The sequence below is a fragment of the Sciurus carolinensis genome, chromosome 2 (assembly GCF_902686445.1).
Source record: "Sciurus carolinensis chromosome 2, mSciCar1.2, whole genome shotgun sequence".
Classification (NCBI taxonomy): domain Eukaryota; kingdom Metazoa; phylum Chordata; class Mammalia; order Rodentia; family Sciuridae; genus Sciurus; species Sciurus carolinensis.
In genome coordinates, this window is record NC_062214.1 from 26,394,542 (window position 1) to 26,413,658 (window position 19,117).

At 56.9% G+C, this 19,117-nt stretch overlaps 1 protein-coding gene across 2 annotated transcripts in view; it reads right to left on the reverse strand.

Moving 5' to 3' along the window:
- Positions 1 to 619: 619 nt before the first annotated feature.
- Angpt4 (angiopoietin 4) overlaps positions 620 to 19,117 on the reverse strand; it is a 37,306-nt gene continuing 18,808 nt past the window's right edge. Inside the window, exons 2-9 of one of the 2 annotated variants that reach the window (XM_047541077.1) lie at positions 18,365 to 18,511; positions 17,198 to 17,319; positions 13,971 to 14,215; positions 10,952 to 11,067; positions 8,733 to 8,834; positions 7,029 to 7,195; positions 2,135 to 2,265; positions 620 to 1,054 (exon numbers count right to left, since the gene is read on the reverse strand). In XM_047541077.1, coding sequence (XP_047397033.1) covers positions 894 to 1,054; positions 2,135 to 2,265; positions 7,029 to 7,195; positions 8,733 to 8,834; positions 10,952 to 11,067; positions 13,971 to 14,215; positions 17,198 to 17,319; positions 18,365 to 18,511 — 1,191 coding nt within the window. In that variant the 3' untranslated portion in view covers positions 620 to 893. The remainder of the gene's footprint in view (positions 1,055 to 2,134; positions 2,266 to 7,028; positions 7,196 to 8,732; positions 8,835 to 10,951; positions 11,068 to 13,970; positions 14,216 to 17,197; positions 17,320 to 18,364; positions 18,512 to 19,117) is intronic. The other variant, XM_047541078.1, reaches the window with a different exon arrangement.

The window sequence follows — 19,117 nt, forward strand, 5'->3', positions numbered from 1 at the left end:
TTCCTTCCGTTGTCTTTAGAGACTGAGGTCCTTGTAGCCAAAAGGGTGAGCACGGCCGGGTGGGGGATGGGGCTCCGGGCTCCTCCTCCTAGGAGGGAGGAATGGCTTTCTGCACGGGCCTCGATAGCTCAAGGGTGGCACCAGCAAGGCCCATTTTCTAATAGGTGAAAGCCGCTCACTCCAGCCCTCTCACCGGCAGCCACCAGGTCAATGGCCACATCGAAGGCTCTGACAAGTCCTGCGGTTCGGAGTGCCTGTTCTCTGATTTAACCTGTTTGTCTCCTGCTTGACCATGCTCCTCGAGAGGGGAGCCCTGGCTCTTACTTATGGAGCACACTCTGGGACATGTTGGGGGCAAAGGAACCCCTCTCAGACCTCCTGAGACCCCTCAGAGACCAGGTCTGATCACCAGTGAAGTGTGGGGACAAAATAATGAGCACCGGGGGCAGCTTTCAAAATACAGCTGGAGGACATGTCAAGCTGGGTGTGCTTGGGACAGGAGCTTGGGGCGGGTGGAAGATGCCCTCCTGTCCCCCAAGAGTCCAGGCGGCTTCCTGAAAACTCCTTCCCGGTGGCCACCAATCCCATTAGCCAGGTTTTCCTTTGAGAAGCCCTTTAATCTGTCCTTTACTCATTCGGGAGGCTGTGACCCTCGAGCTGGCCAGGAGTCCCTGCAGAGGCAGGGGAGGATGAGGAGTGGGCATGCGGACAGGGACCCCCACGCCCACTGTGTCACAGGCAGGGGAGTCGGGAGGCAGTGGCTCGTCTGGATTTCTGGGGCCAGAGGCCCGGCTCAGGAGATCCGGGTACGGGGGAGAAGCCCCGGGCTCTGTGTCCCTCGCTGGGTCCACGCCGGCCCCTCCTGTGTGCTCCAGCGTCGGGTGCGGCCGCTCTTAGGCGCCCACGGGCCGGATCATCATGCGGGTGGCCCGCAGGGAGTAGCTGGGGCCGCGGAAGTAGTGCCAGCGGATGCCGTTCATCCTGCGCACGTGCTGGCCGTCCTCGTAGTAGACGCCGTTGAGGTTGGAGACGCCGCAGGCGTCAAACCACCACCCTGGTGGAGGAGGGAGAGCAGAGGCGTTGGGGCGGGGTCCTGCCGTGGGGTGAGCGCAGCCCCTGCACCCCAAAAGGACAAAGGTGGATCAGGGCTGCTCCTCTTGCTGGAGGTGGGCAGGCTGCGTGCGGGCAGGGGCCTGGGGCTCCGGAGGGCGCGAGGGCCTGGGCCACCCCCGGGCCCTCTGCTCTGCCCACCGCCGAAGCCCAGCCCTCTCCCCACCTCCCATCCGCTGGCCTCCTGAGGACCCCTCTCTTTGCCATTGGTTCCCAGCCGTCTTGGCCTCTCCCTGAGCCGTTCACACAGAGGGTCTGCCTCCCTCTCTGGCCTCCCTCCCCAGCTCTCCTCTTTCTCTGACAGGCTCTGGCTCTGGTCCCCGTCGCCCTATCTTTCCCTGACTCCTATGCTGCTCCCTCCACTTCTCCCCCTGACTTCGCTGTCCCTGCGTAACTCTTCCTACCTACCACCCTTGTTTCTGTCAGTCCTGGTGTCTCTCTCTGCCTCCCTCTGTCCCTGTCTCTGGACTCAGGTCTCTAAATCCTTCCCATTCCATCTCCTCCTCCTCCTCCTCCTCCTCCTCCTCCTCCTCCTTCTCTTCTTCTTCTTTTTGTATCAAGGATTGAACCCAGGGGTGCTTAACCACTGAATCTCACCCCCAGCCCATTCTATTTTTATTTTGAGACAAGTTCCTTTGGGTCTCACTAAGGTGCTGAGGCTGGCCTTCAACTTGTGATCCTCCTGCCTCAGCCTCCCGAGCTGCTGGGATTACAGGCGTGCGCCACTGCGCCTGACTCCCTCTCTGTCTCTTGCTCGTCCTGTTTCCTGCTCTCTGCCTTCTGCCCCTGCCAGGGAGCCCTGCCTGAGCGAGGGTGGGTGGGGGCTGCCCCTGCTCTCCCAGATCCTCTCCTGCCTGGCCTGGGGGGAGGGGAGTTCTCGGGCCTGGGGCTGGGGGCTGACCCTGCGCTGTGCCCGCCTCTGCGTTCCTCCAGCCGCCTTCTGAGGAGAGCTGGTGTGCCAGCCTTCGGAGGAGGTGCCAGCCTGGAGGGGCCCTGGGCGCGGCTGGGAGGCCTGCGCACTCACCTCCCGACATCAGGTGGGCACACTTGCAGAGGCAGTTGTCGTTGTCTGCGTCCCGGGTGCTGAAGTTGGTGCCCTGCAGGCGCAGGCTGGTCTGGCGCCCCGCTGAGCCGTTGTACCCAGTCAGGGAAAGGCTGGAGCCACCGAGGTGGTGTTGGCAGAAGGACCCAGAGTCAGGGTGGGGCTGTTGCGGCAGGGCCTCCGCGGGAGGCTGGGTGGAAGGGACCCGCCTGCTGCCACCCTCCCTCCTGGCTGCCTCCCTGCCTGGGGCCCCTGGCGGCAGTGCCTTCCGCAGGCAGGGATTCCTGTCCCACGGACCCCGGGGCTCGTCAGGAGTGAGAGGATCATCACAAGGGTGGTGGCTAACGGTCCTCTGAGCACCTACTATGTGCCAGGCCTTCTTCAAAGCACCCAAGCCTCAGAATCAACCAGGGCCGGTGCCAGATTCCAGCTGGCGTGGCCTGACTGGGCGCCTACGCACATGGCGCTTGCCAGTGACTGTCCGGCACCCCGGCCCTGACCCGCTGCTCGTGTCCCCCCCCTTCCAGGAGGCCTTCCCTGCCCCCACCAGCACACACAGACGTGTCCCCCAGCCCCGTGACTGTGACATCTGCAGCCAGGGCGGTGGGAGGGTTGGCACGTCTCTGCCAGACTCTGGAGGGCCAGGACTCTGTCGGGCACATCCCAGCCTGCACGGTGACAGTGGCCGTGAACTCTGGGGGACAGAATGCCTGGGTTCAAGACCCAGCAGTGCCGCTCGGAAGCCGCGTGCCTGGGGGAGACGGCTTCCCCTCTCCCGGCCTCAGTTCCTTCCTGGGCGCAAAGGTCATGAAATGCTGTTGGTCTGAGGTCTGGTGACATCTGCAGGCTGGCGCTGTGATCTGGAGTGGGTGGTGTGCAGGGCAGCGCCAGCACGTGGTGCTTGTCATCGCCGGTCCCTTGGCACAACCTGAGCCTGGCTGGAGAGTGTCAGGAAGGGGCCGTGGGGCGGCTGAGGGGAGGGGCTGGACAGGGAGCAACGGAGAAGCTCCTACGGGTGGTGGCAGTGGCGGGGCCTGAAGGGAGCTCCTCTCCCCGGGCAGTGGGACCCGAGGGAACGAGGGGCTGGGTCTGTGGCCGGCTCGGGCCTCTGCGTCCAGATGGCCGTGAGTCCCACAAGCCCTGACCGTGCCCTTGAGCGGCCGCCTGGGCTGGTGGGGCTGGTGTTGCCCAGAGGCCTGCCTGGCTGGGCTCCCGGGGGTGGGACTCACAGGCGCCCACCCACTCCTGTGGCTTTGGCTTCCCATGGTCACCGGGAGTCCCCGGAAGGGCTCAGTGATGTCAGCACCCCCCCCAGCCGGAATGAGGCTCTGTGACCCCTGGGGGCTCCTGCTCATGGCTCGGGCCCAAGGAAACCCAAACACATGAGCCTCTTGGGGACCCCAAGTGAGTCCCACGAGGTGTTTCCCATGACCACAGATCTCTGCAGACGCTGCGCGTCCCTTGTGTGGTCCGGGTTTGACTCTTCATGCCTGCGTGTTCGCGGGCGTGTGGCTGGTGTTCGTGCTGGAAGCTCCGTCGTGGGACCGAGCGCGCTCTGGAATCTGCCTCTGTACCCCGCTGGGGCAGCACGTGTGTGTGTGTCCCTGCAGGGGCATTTGGGAGGCCTGGTGGCACAACCGTCCCGGTGCGTCTGTGCTTGGGGTGTGCTCATTTGTCCAGCTATGTGTGCGTGTGCGTGTGTGCGTGTGTGTGTGTGTGTGTGTGTCCTACAGGGCTGTGGAGCGCCCCTCCACTGTCGGGGTGGTCGTGTGCTTCCTGCACTTGTATCTGGGTCTGGGTCTGGGGGTGCCTCTGGGGTCTGTGTGCCCTCACACGATGCCTCATGCCCACTACACCTTGTTTGTGCCCCCCACCCTCCTGGGGCCACTTCCTCTCCAAGCTCTGCATGACCCCCTGCTCAGCACCCCAGATGGGCTTCAGGAGGACCCCATGACTGCATCTGGCAGAGAAGAGTGCCCCTCCCAGCCTGGCGCCCCCTCCCCTTGCTGACCCCCCGAGCGGCCTGCCTCTGGGCTTCCTCGTGAGGACCCTCGCCTCCGCAGCAGCCCATTGACCCTGGAGGGTGGAGCCAGGGGCCAGCGCTGGTCGTCCTTCCCCTCCCCCGCTTCTGGCAGTTTCCAGGCCACCCTTTGGTTCCCTGTATCCCCAAGCCCAGTCCCCCAGGCTCTTCCTGAAGAGTGGACACCAGTTAGGAGCCCAGCAGCCCTTGCAAGAGTCTCCCTCTAGTGTGGGGCACGCGTGGCCCAGCTGGATGCCAACTCTGTCTCTTCTCAGAACATTCTCACTGCCTGGGGTGCTCTTGGAGCCCCCTCGGTCTGAAGAGCATACCCTCATTGCAGGGGTCACCTCCTCCTGGAGGGCTTCCCTGAATGCACACGGTACACCACCCCCTCAGCGGCTGCTGTCTCCCCAGGGGTATGGGTGGCCTGCGAATGTGCCCACACCCCCACCCAGGACTGCAGGGGCTGGCCCGGGTCTGATTCCTCCCCAAATGACCAGTGCCAGTGTATGCATGGCACAGAGTAAGTTTTCAATTCACTGTCATTTAGGGTTCTGCAAAGAGTCAGCCAGTGTGGGTCCTTTGTAGCCTGGGACCCTGAAGCTGTGGGCAGGGAGCTCCGTGGCTCAGATGAAAAGCCAGAGGGAGCGCGTCCAGTTCAAACAGGAGAGCAGGCAGGGGCCCAAACCCAACGCCCACGCTGGAATGGTGGACACAGACGCCTGGTGGAGACAGGCCTGGAACGTCATCTTCTCCCTCTGAATATGTTGTCTGCATATTTCCATCCTTTGTATTTTCCACTTCTCATATGCTAGGGGCCTTACTGCAGATTACATCAGTTATGACAGAGATGCTATGTTTTAAAACTGGGTAACTGCTGAGCATGGCGGCACACACCTATAATCCCAGTGCCTGGGGAGGCTGAGGCAGGAGGATCGCGAGTTCAAAGCCAGCCTCAGCAACACCCAGGCAGTAAGCAACTCAGTGAGACCCTGTCTCTAAATAAAGTACAAAGTAGGGCTGGGGATGTGGCTCAGTGGTCGAGTGCCCCGAGTTGAATCCCTGGTACCCCCCCCCCCCCAAAAAAAGGGGAAACTAGGGCACCAGGTTTTGTTTTTTGCTTTTTTAAAATAACCTTCTCTGGTTCTGGGGATTGAGCCCATGCTTGCCCGTGCTAGGCAAGCCCTCTCCCCTGAGCTCCATCTCCAGCTCTTAAATCACCTTTTTATCGTTATGAAGCTAATGAGTCCAGAAGTCAGGATTCAGACCCAGGTCATCTGGCTCCAAGGCCTGAGATCATTAGGGCAAGGAGACACTTCTCCTGATATTTCTTCCCCAAGGCAAATGGTCACAGAAGTCGCTGACCAACACCTGGGTCAGAAAGATGGGACTTAATTTCTATGCGTGCAGGAAAGATTTTGAAGGTTTCCTGCATGCTCTTACCATGTACCTGACCCGGAACGGGAACGTCAGTGAACAAGGTAAGCCTGGCCCACAGGGAGCGGGCCAGTGAGGGTGCCGCGGGCTCTCTCAGGGGCAGCAACGCTAATGCTGCTTGCTGAGCATATTTTGCATGCCAGGCCCTGGCCGACAACTTACGAGCTGCATCTTGTTCAAGCCACAACTTCCTGAATGAGGCAGGCATGCCTACGACAGCCATTGTACAGATGAGAAGCTGAAGGGACTTGTTCAGGGTTGCTCAGGGAGAAAGGGGTGGAGTTAAGACTTAAGTCTTTGCTTCAGGGGTCAGTGGCTTAAACAGGAGCCAGCAGGATGTGGTGGCTACACACTGTCCACTGAGCAGTGGGGGCACCCAGCTCAGCCCCATCCAGCCCAGACCCAGGGAGTGTTTCACCCAACTCTGCACCAGGCAGGAAGGTTATCATATCAGGGTGGGTCCCCTAGGGAGGGAAGCAGAGCATTTCATTGGAAGAAAGGGGCATGGGAACACACCCCTGGGAAGTCCCTAGAAGTAGCATTAGGCGTAAAGTGCAAGGGGGCAGAGAATCATTCAGAGATTCCCCATCTGTGGAATATTCCAGCATGCTGGAAGATGACTTTGGCTGTAGAGAAGATTCTAGAATCATCTGAAGAACCAGATGCCATGCCAGGTCCTTCGCAGCCCTGTTCCTGTGAGTCTGAATGGTTCTGTCTTGGTTCCAAGACAGCCAAGATCCTGGCTTATTGTCAAGACCTGCGAGTTTCTCAGAGGGCAACACCATGGCGTGGTCTGGCAGCAGGAAGGCCTGAGCCCAAGCTGGGTGCCTCAGTTTCCATACCACTAAAGTAGGCACTCTGAGGACGATTAAATAGAGTGCATGGAGCATAGTAGGTGCTCAATAAATGTTCCTTCCTTTTCTTAAACACACCAAGAACCAGGGATGGGAAAACCTGAAGATTTTACAATATCCTCACCTCCGAGCCCACGGAGGAAGCAGAGGCGCAGAGAAACCTGGCCTCGACTTGCCCAAGATCACAAAGAGGGACAGCAGTGCCAGAAAGGCCCGTTGTCACCCACTTCCCAGCACGGGGACCTTTCTACCTCACCCCGGGATGTAGGACTGGTGGGTCAATTCCCCGCTTCTGAGTCTCTGTAAAATGAGTGGCTTGGGGTGAGTGACCTTGAAAGTCCCCTTCCTGCTCCCGGGACAGCAGCATCAGTGATATTCTCCCCACCCTGCCCAGTGGCCAGGACGTGCTGAGTGCTAACTGACCGCCTCCAAGTCCCGTGACGTGTGCTCAAATGGGGGACAGATGGTAAGCATGGGAGAGGCCCAGGGACTGACCCCTGGTGCGGTCCCTGCGGCCACTAGCCCAGCGCCCCAGCCCACCCACGGGCCTGGGCCCCGAGCCCACCTGTACAGCTGTGCCTCGCTGCCCAGCTGGAAACGCTCGTACTGGGCATAGGTCTCATGGTCTTCCCAGTCTTCAAGCTCCACACGCAGAGAGTAGGTCCCCCTGCTGGTGAGCTGGTGTATGGCCTCGTTGCCTAGCCAGTATTCCCCGGCGGGGTCTCCGAAACCCTACGCGGAGGGAAGGAGAGGGTGGGCTGCTTGCCCAAGACAGCAGCCATGTCCCTGACTGAGTGGGTTCACAGGCGCAGTGTGGACAGGCCTGGGAGTGGGCGCCCCCACCTCCCTGAGGAAAAAGACCAGGACACTTGTCAATTGAGAGCTGGGCGTGGTGGCGCACGCCTGCGATCCCAGTGACTCAGGAGGCTGAGGCAGGAGGATCGCGAGTTCAAAGCCAGCCTCTGCAACTTAGCAGGGCCCTAAGCAACTCAGTGGAACTCTTTCTCTAATAAAATACCCAAAAGGGCTGGGGATGTGGCTCAGTGGTTGAGTGCCCCTGGGTTCAATCCCCAGAAACCTCCCCCCCCCCAAAAAAAATTGAGATCACATTTCTTTGAAGTTCAGAATAATACAAAAATAATTGGTGACCACAGGATAGTGACTATCTTTGGGGGAGTACTGACTGGGAGGGGGCACACGGGAGTTTCTGGGGTACTGGCAGGATTCTCTCTCTAGCTCTGAATGGTGGTCAGATGGGTGGATACATATCTGAAAATTAATTGGGATGTACACTTAATTACTTAAGCCTTGTGCACTTTGCTGCACGTATAGCAAACCTCAATAAAAATTTTAAAAACTTAATCAGCTACCTAGATGGCACAACAAACTTTGTTCAGCGACAGGGCCACCCTGCAAGACAGAAATGTAGAGCTAAGAGCGCATGGAGTGTCTTGTCCAGGGTGACAAGAAACCAGTGCCAGCAGCAGAAAGGTAATTCAGAATTCAGCACCAAGGACAGGGCACGCCCAAGCCCCGCCCCCCACGTAAGTCCAGTGGGGGGGGCGGCTAAGGGTAGATCCAACCTACTTGGGTGTATTTCTGCATCTTTAGCGTTTAAAAATTTTTTTTAAAACCTCTATGGATTCAAGACCATCGTAACTTAATTTGGTATTGATTCTTAAGTATTTATTAAATGAACAGACAAATAAGATATTCCTTTTGAAAACTTTAAGGGTTTTTAAGTCCGCTTGCCCCAAATCCTTTACTCAAAATTCAATTTAAAAAGATGGAAAGACAAGCAGACATGATGTCTCATCTTGCAAAATGCATGTGGCCTTCGAGCCAGCAATTCACATTAAAGACTTTATCATTCAGATGTGGCTACCAACAGCACAAAGACAAGGAAACTTATCTAAGCAATATAGTCAGGTGGGTGGAGAAGATTTTCTCTTGTCTCCCCCACTGCATCACTAAAGCAAGTTTTGAAGCAGTGTACATGTATTGCTTTTCTAAAAGTTGAAACAAAAATAAAGTTAAAATTTCAACCTTAGGACATATATCAGAAATTTCAAAAAGCGGGTTCAATTTCAGGGAATGGGGTCCAGAAAGTGAATATGCGCTGGGAAAATCTGTTTGGCTTTAGACGAGCTGATTCCTGCCCCCCACCCCCACTGGGAAGAGATGAAGGTGCACCGGTCCCCTGCCAGTCACCCAGTGCCTGCATCAGCCCCTCCAGCTGCAAAGCCCCTCCCCAGGGTGGCAATGTCACCTCTTTGTACTCCTTCCAGCCCCGCTGGAAATTCTCACTGCCATTCATACGGCGCTGGATGATGGTCCACCCGCCTCCGTTGGTCTCCATGTCACAGAACACCTGGGGAACAGGGAGAGCAGCTGGAATCCCACGGGGGTAGCCAGAAGCCCTTCCTGACCAGAGTAAAAGGTCAACCAGGCTGTCAAGGGCATCGGTCAGGTGCAGGCTGCAATTCCCACTGGCTGTCATCATTTTCTAAAGCGCTAGGTAAGCGAGACCTTCCCAGAACCTTCCTCTCCTCGTTTATAAAATGCGGCTGTTCGCACCTTCACTCTTCGGGTCTCTGTTTCTCCTCAGCATACTGGTATGAGGGTGAGAGTTAAATGAGGGGAGTTGAATCTGCAAAGTGTTCAGAACAGAGTCTGCACCCGGGAGGAGCCGAGCAAACGGAGTCTTTACCAGTGCTATTGTTGCAGGGTTGCTAACCAGACTCAATGCCAGTACCATCAAGTGCACGGATGCGGTGTGGACTCGGGGAAGGCGAGTACTACTGTCACGCCGTGGGAAGATGTTTTCTGAGCACCTACTGTGTGCCAGGCTCTGTTCCAGGCACTGGGGATGCTGATATTGATAAGATAAAACAGAATCTTTTCTCTCAAAGACAGAACTATCACAACTAAGCCTTCCAGGCTAACCTGGGTTCACATATTACTTTTGCAGCCAGTTCTGCACATGTTTAATGTTCAGTGAATACAGATCTGGACTGATAGGTCATCAAGGAATTGGAGATCAATCGGCCCTCAGGGCTGGCTCAGTGTGCAGGAGGCTATGGAAGCCCAGACAGACTACTAATTGTGAACATCCGGGTAACTACAAATTGGGGGTAGGTCCTACTTCTGGAAGGAGGTCCCAAGAAGGAGTCACTGGACAATCTTGGAAGGCGCTGGTGTCAGAACGAAGCACTGAATGATGATGAGCCTGCTGGAGAGTAACGGGTGGATGGCATTTCCAGGGGAGAATGAAACAGGACTAGGGGCCACAAGATGGGAAAGGCCCGAGAGAAGAGGTGGCACCTGTTCTGGGGGTAGCAGTGGGTACAAGAAGGGACACTGAGGCTCAGCAAGGGGAAGCAGCTGCTTCAGGCAAGTGAGTCAAGAGTAGAGCTCAGGTGTGAGCCCCGGTGTCTCATCTCCCAGGCCAGCTCTTCCCTGTCTGTCACTGTTCCCCAATCCCACCACAGTGGGATTCACTTACTTTCACACAGCATATTTACTTTAAAAAATAGCATCCTTTTATAAGAATTTAAATAAGCACTTAGGCTAAAAGAAAATCTTTCAGGTCCCTTAAAGAGAAAACTAGTTACACTTGCCTCTATTCAGATGATCTTAAAAATAAATCTATAAGTTGGGTGAGGTGGCCCAAGCCTGTAATCAGTGGCTCAGGAGGCTGAGGCAGGAGGATCAAGAGTTCAAAGCCAGCCTCAGCAACTTAGAGAGGACTTAAGCAAGTTCGTGAGACCCTATCTCAAAATAAAAAAATAAAAAGGGTTGGGGATGTGGCTCAGGGGCTCAACACTTCTGATTCAATCCCTAAACCAATCAATAAATCTACTGAAAAAAAAATAATGTTATGGAATTCTAGCTAGAAATTTATGCCAACACAGGACCCTGGGCTCGATCTCTCTTTTTAAGCAGGTGTGGAGGAAGTGCTAAAGACAGTCTGGGGACAATCTGGGCCACGGTCCTTCAGAGACTGCAGGGTCAGAAGGATCACGAAGGCTGGCCAGCTGTTCCCACACCTCCTCTTCTGGGCTGCCCCAGCCTCCCTCCTGACCCTCCCCACCTGAGGACTGGGCCTTAACGCTCAGGGCCACCTCAGAGCCACTGGTTGAAATGGGCGCCAGTTGCTAATTTCCCAGGGGAGCCGAGCCCAGCTCCTGCCTTCAGCGGGACTGCGTGTGAACTGGAAATACCCTTTGTGCTCCCCGGCACTTCCGGTTCTACTGGCTAGCATCACCTTTACCAACACACCACTGTTTCCCGCAGCAGGCGATGCTGGAGGATGCACTTCCGGCTCTGGGAACTGTTGCTCAACCTCGCCATCTGACCCCTGAGGGGGTGGGGGCTCCTGAAGGTCGGGCACCCCCACCTTCACTGGTAACTTGGAGGCTGAGGGGTCTGTGTGGGAAGCCCTCAGCTCTGCACCCTCCGATGCTCAGTCCCCGCAAGGCCCCCAACCTTCTTGGGCTCCGACATGTTGGCCACGTGGATGGTGTAGACGCCGCTGACTGTAGCTCCGAAGCGGTGGATCTCGGCACAGTCCTGGAACACCTGCCCAGCGGCCCTCATGGGGGCTACAGTGGGACAAAGCAGAAGTCAGTTGGAGGTGGGGAAGGAGAGGCAGGTGGGCCCAGCTCTGCAGGTTCTGAGCCGGGAGGGACGGGGGACAGGAGGTGGATCTAGAGGAGGCGATGGGGAACTGGACCTGGCCACGGCAGGCGCCATCCGGGCAGAGAAGGGGAGGTGCTCCGGACAGAGGGAACGGCAGCTGCAGAGGCCCTGGGTGGGAACAGTCCTGGTGTGTGCTGGGGACACCCGGGATGAGGCCGGGGAAGGACAGCGACTCACGCCCCAGGAACAGAGCTCTGGCATGTGGGGGGTGGGGTGAGGCTGGCACAGGGAGGGTGAGGAGCACAGAAAGCAGACTGAGTTTCCGCAGGGCCAGCCAGCCTTGAGTGGCAGGCTGAGGAAGAGCCCTGGGGTCAGAGTGGAGCAGGACTGGAGGAGCCAAGCCTCTGAGCAGCAAGGCCCCCGGGAAGGCTGCTCAGCTTTTTGGGAGAGGGACACAGGCACTGCCCTCCAGCGAGGTGCTTCCCAGTTTGCTTCCCTTCAGACCAGCACAGACCAGCTCACTGAGGCCCAGGGTGAGGCCCAGCTGGGTGGGACAGAGCCTTCCCTTCCTGGAGCTCCATGGAGTGGGAGGCCCTGGCTCCCTCCATAGTCCACCCTTTCAGCTGGTCTCTCTACAGCCCTGAGCAGAGACCCCGCATTCTGTCTTCCCTGGGAGCTGACCACTGGCCACCAAGGGCTTCCTTCCTCTGGACTGTGTTTCTGGGGTCAACATAGCAGTGATTCAAAGACTAAAACCACCAGGGTCCTTGAGCCTCCAAATCTGGCCGGGAAAATAACTGTTGACAAAATACAGACATTTATGCCTTTTTAAAATTATTTTTTTCCTTTTTGTGGCACTAGGGATTGAACCCAGGGCCTCATGCATGCTAGACAAGTGCTCTACCACTGAGCCACATCCCCAACCCTTTTTATGTTCTCTTGAGACAGGGTCTCACTAAGTTGCCAAGGCTGGCCTCCAACTTGCCATCCTCCTACCTCAGCCTCCCCAGTAGCTGGGATTACAGGTGTGCACCACCATGCCTGGCTAAAATGCAGAGATTTAAAATCCTCCCTCTGGTTCAGTTAGTAGGATCCAATAGAGGTTTGGGCTGTGATTCTAACAGAACCCGAACTCTCTGGGTAGGCAGGCACCTAAGGATGGGGCTGAAGTCCCAGAGGGATAGGGGTTCAATACCAATGAGGAACCAGGAGGCTATCAGGGGACTGGATTTCCTGTTTGGGCTTCACACGTGAACTAATCTTTCCAAATCCTGGCTCTGGGACACCTGTCGGAAGGATGCTGTTGTTCCCATATCATACGCAAGGTGACTAGGTCTCCAAATCCACCCTAGCCTGTGCATAACATTTCCTGGGGCAGGGTCTCCACTGCCCACCTGTCAGCAGGCTCCACCTCTGAGCCCCGACGAGGTGTGCAGACCTTTGTTTGGAACGCTGCCTTTCCCCGTGCACAGCCCAGGTCTCTCCCTCCTGTGTCCCTGTCCCTCTAACCTGCTGAACTAGATCCCCAGATGCCTGACACACCAGGAGACTGCGCTCTCCTTCCTTCATCAGCCTCTGCCCCCAGGACACAGCTTCGCAGAGAGTGGCACTCCCTTCCTGCTCGGCTGCCAGGAATCCTCCACCGGACTCTTTACCCTACACCTGGCGGCCCTGCCTCTTTATCAGTATTTCCATCTAGGAGGAAGGCGACAGCAACTCCTTCCCTGGTGACAGCGGGGCAGGAGGACAGGATGCTTGGCAAAGGGTGCCCGACACGACCTCCCACTTAGGCTGGACTCTGGGTGAACAGCGGGCCTGCAGGGAGGGGCGCCCCGCCCTGTGCCTTGGGCTGAGTGACGAGAAACACAAACGTGGGATTGACCGAGGCAGCCTCGCTGCCAGCTCTGCACAGCCCCTCATGGGTTCTGGTCCCTCCGCACCTTCTGGCTGGAAGGCATCCACGTCCCCACCTGTGGCTTTCTTAGAACTGCTGAACCTAGGATGGAGCCATGCAGTGGGATCCTGTGTCCCCAAATCCCTGCCAGCGGTGGTACCTGGAATCCCATCCTTACGCCTCCCGTCCTTCTGCCGCACAGCTTTCTAGCCGCCCCTGTGGTGGCCCAGCCGCAGGAGCCCCTTCTTTGCTCTTTCGAGCTCATTTTCCACCAAGGTTCCAGTCTGGGTGTTCTAAAAGGGGTTCCACGCTGTCCACGTCCCTCCTGTGCTCCTCCCTGGCTTCAGGTGAAGCCCCTCTCCTTAGCACAGCCCCTTGGCCTTCCGTGGTGTAGGAGCTTCAGGAACACTGTGAGCGGAGCATCTGGCCCCTAGCAGGCACCCCGCGAAGATGTGCTTCCTTCTCCTTTTCTCTGAGACACACAGAGGGGCTGGGCATTTTGGTAAGAGACAGGGACACGACTGCTGTGCGCTGCTGTACCCCTGGCACCCTGGCACTCGTGGGAGAGAAGCCCTTGAGAGTGCATTGCACCCAACCTCCCCCATCCCTTCTGTAGGGAGACTGAGGCCCCGGGGGAGCAGGGCAAGTCCAAGCAAGCCGGGTGCAGTGAATCCTGGAACCTGAACTTGCAGTCTGGACTACACTGTCCTTGTTCTTATCATGGCTCCATTAAACAGATGGGGAAACTGAGGTCAAGAGTAGGACGGGGCATATCCAGGGTCACCGGTGGAGTCAGGGGGCAGTTTCCCTGGGCTTCTTTTAGGACGCTGTTGCCGTTACTATCACTGTTGTTATTTCTAGTTTACACAGGTCGGGATGGGTGGGCGTTTTTCATGATGGGTCCTAGCCTGAGAGAGAGTAAGAGGGACTCTTCCCCGTCTCCCTTCCCGGTCGGTGGCCCTGCTCACTCACCGGCTCGCTCACCCGGGCCCTGCGCCATCACGTGCACCAGGCGCTGCATGGACTCCAGCAGCTGGCGCTGCTGGTGCTGCAGGAGACTGGAGTTGCTGCTGGCGATGCGCAGGCTGCGCTCCAGGCCGGCCAGGGCGCCGCTGTGGCTGCCCAGCAGGCGCTGCAACTGCTCCTTCTCCTCGCGGAGGCTGGCCAGATCCTCCTGCTGCTGCGTCTCCAGGGCCTGCAATCGCGTCTCCAGCGCGCTGCGGGGTGGGGCGCACAGGGGTGAGCGGGCCGCCCTGTAGAATACGCACGGCCGCGCGCTTCCCCTGGGCGCATTTGCGTGGAGGCTCAGAAACGTGGGGCGTTGGGTTCTGGGTTACACTGTAGCACAGACTGAGGAAGAGAGGAAGGAGACCGCCCCGGAGTAGTGTAGTTTGGGGTCCAGAAGAGGAAGGAGGTCAGGTGGGAGGGACACACCAGCAACCAGGTAGCCATTATGGAATCCCAAATAGGCTCATCCTTTGACCCCACAGTCCACTCTCAGGAGACACCCTCCAGGGAGCATGATGAGGGTGCTCTTGGGAGATCGCTAGTAAAAGAAAGAGAAAGGAAACAGCCCAGATGTTCAACAGCCGGATCCATCCAGTCTGTACTGCCTCGGCATCCCTACAAGTAAATGTCCCGCAGTCATGCAGCAGGCAAAGCGCACTGGCGCTGTACTGGGGAGATGCCCAGGGCTCCAGCAGAAGAACTGGGCACATCTGTGCCTCTAGTTCTTTTTTTGTTGTTGTTGTTTTTGTTGTTCCAGGACTTGAACTCAGGGACACTCAACCACTGAGCCACATCCCCAGCCCTTTTATTTTGTATTTTATTTAGAGACAGCGTCTCACTGAATTGCTTAGCACTTCGCTAAGTTGCTGAGGCTGACTTTGAACTCTCAATCCTCCTGCCTCAGCCTCCCCAGCCTCTGGGATTACAGGCATGTGCCACGCGCCCATCCAGTGCCTCTACTTCTACCCACAGGTGGGATGATAAAAAAGAGAGAAAGAAAAAAGGTATTGGTGGAAATGTAGAGATACAGGCAAACATATAAGGGAAGGAAGACAAGGAAAGATCATAGGGGATACCTGTGTCTTGAGACAGTGTGAAACACTGTCCCCACCCTGTCAACTTCTGCAGAGCAGGGTGGGCAGGGCTGACTTTTAATTTTATTTCTCTTTATTATTTATTATTATTCTTTGGTGCTGGGGTCAAACCAAGGCCTTGTGCATGCTAGGCAAGTGCTCTACCACTGAGCTACTCCCAAGCCCTTCACTTTGATTTTATACAGGTCCCTGTAATTAGAACAAGCTCAAGGTATCTTATGGGTTAAAAAACAAAGAGGCATTTTCAAAAAGAAGGCTTTCAACTCAGCTCTTCCCCTTTTGGCATTTCGTCCTCCAGATTTACTCCCGTCTGAGTGAAATGACATGTGGAAATGGTGGGATCCGCAAAGACTGGAAACAACCTCAGTGTCCATTAGTTGGGGACTGGGGAAATAAATACTTTGGAACATTGGGAAGTTGGAGAAAAGAACCAGCAAGCATGTCATGCAGCTGTAAAACCATTTCCAAGATAACTGGGAAAAAAAAATTTAAGTGTAGTAGGGGGTGTGCCTCTAGTGGGACTTAAAAAGGATAAAAAAAAAAAAAAGGCCTGTGCACATTTGCATATTCATAAGAAGCCCTGGAAAGTCACAGAGACAGAGACTTGCTCATTTTGAGTCCCCAGGTCCTGTGTGTCTGCGCAAGGAAGAGCTCAGAAAGTACTTGTTGACCAAATGCAGGGAGGACCCATAAGGAATGAGGGATGGGGGTGGCCTCTGGCTTGAGTGCGTTGGTGGTTGAGGGAGGGGACATTTGATTCTATATCCGGTTGTCCTGACCCATTCTGGACTGAGAAATGAGGTCAGCCAGGACAGAAGGAATTTCCCCAGGCTCCAGAGCATGCTGCAGGAAGACAGAATCTGGGCGCTCAAATTCTAAGACTCTAGCTTGAGGACCAGGGGCCATCAGCACAGATTCTCAGGCATCTGACGACCAATTTGGGATAATTGAAATGTCCCAGTTCTTGCCACCTAGACCTTGGGGTGGGGGAAGAGCAATAAGAACCACCATTCGCTGTATCCAGATCAGAGGGGGTGGATGATCTCGTGATTGTATCCAGACCAGCATTTATCAACAACTCCTCCTGTGGAGAGGTTGGTGGCTTGCTCAATGGGTGGATTCTGCCTCCCCCAGAACCCGACCTTGGCTGCCTTCTCCATTCAACTTGAAACCAAGATAAAATCAGGCTTCAGAGGTCAGATAAGGCCAGAGCACTCTGCCTTATCTATAACCCGTGACTATTTTTGCCTTTGTGATCGAAAGGGTGTTCCCCTGAAGCATAATTGCATGTAATGCAACAACTCTCTGATATTGCAGACAAGGAATTGGCCACTGGTTTCTTCAGGGAAGGTGAGCAGAGGGATGGATTCAGGTTTGTTTATTTACAAATAAGTAAAGCCAGAGCTGGAGGCGGTGGTGCATACCTGTGATCCCAGCCCTCTGGGAGGAGGCTGTGGCCGGAGGATCGCCAGGTTCCAAGCCAACCTCCGCATTTGATGAGACCCAGTCTCCAAAACTAGAAAGGGCTGTGGATGTGGCTCAGTGGTAAAGCGTCCCTGGGTTCACTGCCCAGGACCCAAACCAACCAACCGGCCAAATCAGGAAAGCTAAAAATTTCCAGGTAAGCTCTTTGGTGTGTCAATTTTATCTCAATAAAGCAGTTAAAATTTATGAAATAGAGATAGGGAGAAAGGAAGAATGAAAGAGAATGAGATAGGAGGGGAGAAAGGAGAACACGCACCAAGGCGACCAGAACCCAGGAAACGCCTATTCTCTGCTCTCACAGAACACAGGGGAGCCTGGCCCTGTTCCTCCTGCCCCAGCCTGGCCTCGCCTGGCCTCGCCCAGCCCCAGCCCCAGCCCCAGCCCCAGCCCCAGCCCTCTCTCCCTCCTTCCCTCCCGGCTTGTCTGGGCTCCAAGCGTGTGGCAGTCCCGACCCAGCCCTGGCTCTGAAACCCACCCTGGGTCCCAAGCTCCAGGCCAACCAGCCCTGCCCAGGCCGGCGGGGGCGGGGGGGCGGGGCCGGGGTGACCTGGGCGGGGGCGGAGGGAGGCGGGGCCGGGGTGACCTGGGCGGGGGCGGGGAGCCGGCGCCCACCTGCTGCGGCCCTGCAGGCGGTGTAGCTCGTCGCTCTGCAGCAGCAGCTGCTTCTCCAGCTTGTTGGTGGACAGCGAGGTCTCCAGCATCTGGATCTCCATGCGCGACGTCTGGTTCAGGACCTAACCCAGCGAGCGGGAGGGAGGCGCTGGGTGAGCCCCGAGGCAGCCCTGCCCAGCCACCTGCCACCTGCCTCCCAGGCCTGCCACTCCAGCAACTCCCTGACCCACGGCCACCCTCACTCCTGTGGCCACTCACTTGCTCATGACCCGGCCTGACTGTCCTCTGGCTGCTCAGGCCCTGGAAGAAGTATCCTTGACCCCCACGGCCCATCCATGACAAATGCGGGCAGCCTCACCTTCCCCCTCCATGGCCCCCTCATGGCCTCAGTCTCTGTGGTCTCTTGTCCAGTGTCCTATCCTAGCCTCCTTGAAGGGTCCCCTGCTCCCATCTTCATCCCCTACTCTCTCTTTCCTACTGAGCAGCTTGATGCAGTCTTTCAAAATATAGCCTCCACTCCAAGTCCTTCTGTGACTCCCATCTTGGAAGCAGAAAAGCCAGGTCCTCACCAGGGCTGGCCAGGTCCCATGACTCAGTCTTCCTCTGTTGCGTCTCTGGCTTCTCGCCTGCCTGTCTTCCCAGTCACTCGCACACTGGGCTCCTGGATGTTCCTGGAGCTGCCAGCACATCCCACCACTGGGCCTTTGCACATGCCGTTCTCCCTGTCTGGCACACTCTCCCCAGTGAGTAAGCATGCCTGTTCTGTTGACCGCTAGAAACGGAACCCAGGCATCTCAAGAGGCGCCTGGTGCTCTCAGTGGGGGTTCAGCAAACATGTGGCCAACCCTTTGTCTCTCTGTCCATCTCACTTGCTTCAGTCACAGGCTCTCTGGGATTCTTCCTCACCTGCTGTAAGCCCCCAGGGCAGGGGGTGTACTGCTCCCTGCTCCCCCAGGGCCCAGGGCAGACCTGGCCCTGCACTGGCCGAGGGGTCAACCCCGTGTCTGCCGACCCCACTGGGACTCACGGCCCGGAGGGCCACCATTTTAGGACAGGGTTTATTGAAGATGCTGGGGGGCTACAGGCCCAGGAGAGCCCTTGACCTCACTCAGAGGCCAGGTCCAGCAAGGTGGCCTGCCTTGCCTGTCCCCCGCCCTGGCCTGTTACCTTGGCTTCCACGTTGTAGGTCTGGGCCGTGGTCTGGTTCAGGAGGTTGGAGCCCAGCTCCAGCATGGTGGCCGTTTGGTTCTGGACCACGTGCTGCTGGGCCCGCGCCAGCCTGGCCCTCAAATTCATCTGGATGTACCTCTCTAGCTGTGGGGAGACCATGGCCTGGGGTCACGGGGTGGCTGGGGGAAGCCTCCTGTCCCTCCCACAAGTCTCCATGGAGGCTCGGCACGTGCCAGGTCGGGCTGTTCCCTCTCACCGCGACTTCCCTGGAGTTTTCTCCTGGCCTCTGTGCCTCTGTCCTCTGCCTGGCAGCCAGAGGGATCCTGTTAGACCAAGTCAGGCCATGCCCCTCCCCACTCGGTACCCTCTCAGTTCCTGTCTGGTCAGAAGAAAACCCAGTCCTTATCATGACTGCAGTGTCCTCCACAGCCAGTCTGGTCCCTCCCTCCACTCCAGATGCACGGCCTCTATGTCCTCCCTCCAATGTAAGCAAGCATATGCCAACCTCAGGGCCTTTGCATACCCAGGCCCCTCCGTGTTCCTTCTAGAACCTTCCCCAATCCTGTCGCCATCCACGTGGCTCTCTCCCTCCCATCATTTCAGGTCTCTTCATATACCTGTCACTCCCCGACTCTATCCTGTTGTCTCTTCTCTGCCAAATGTCAGTTTCATGAGGCTAGGGACTTGATATTGCTCACCGCTTCATCTGGCACAGCGCTGGCGGCCCAGTGGGTACTTACAAATCTCTGC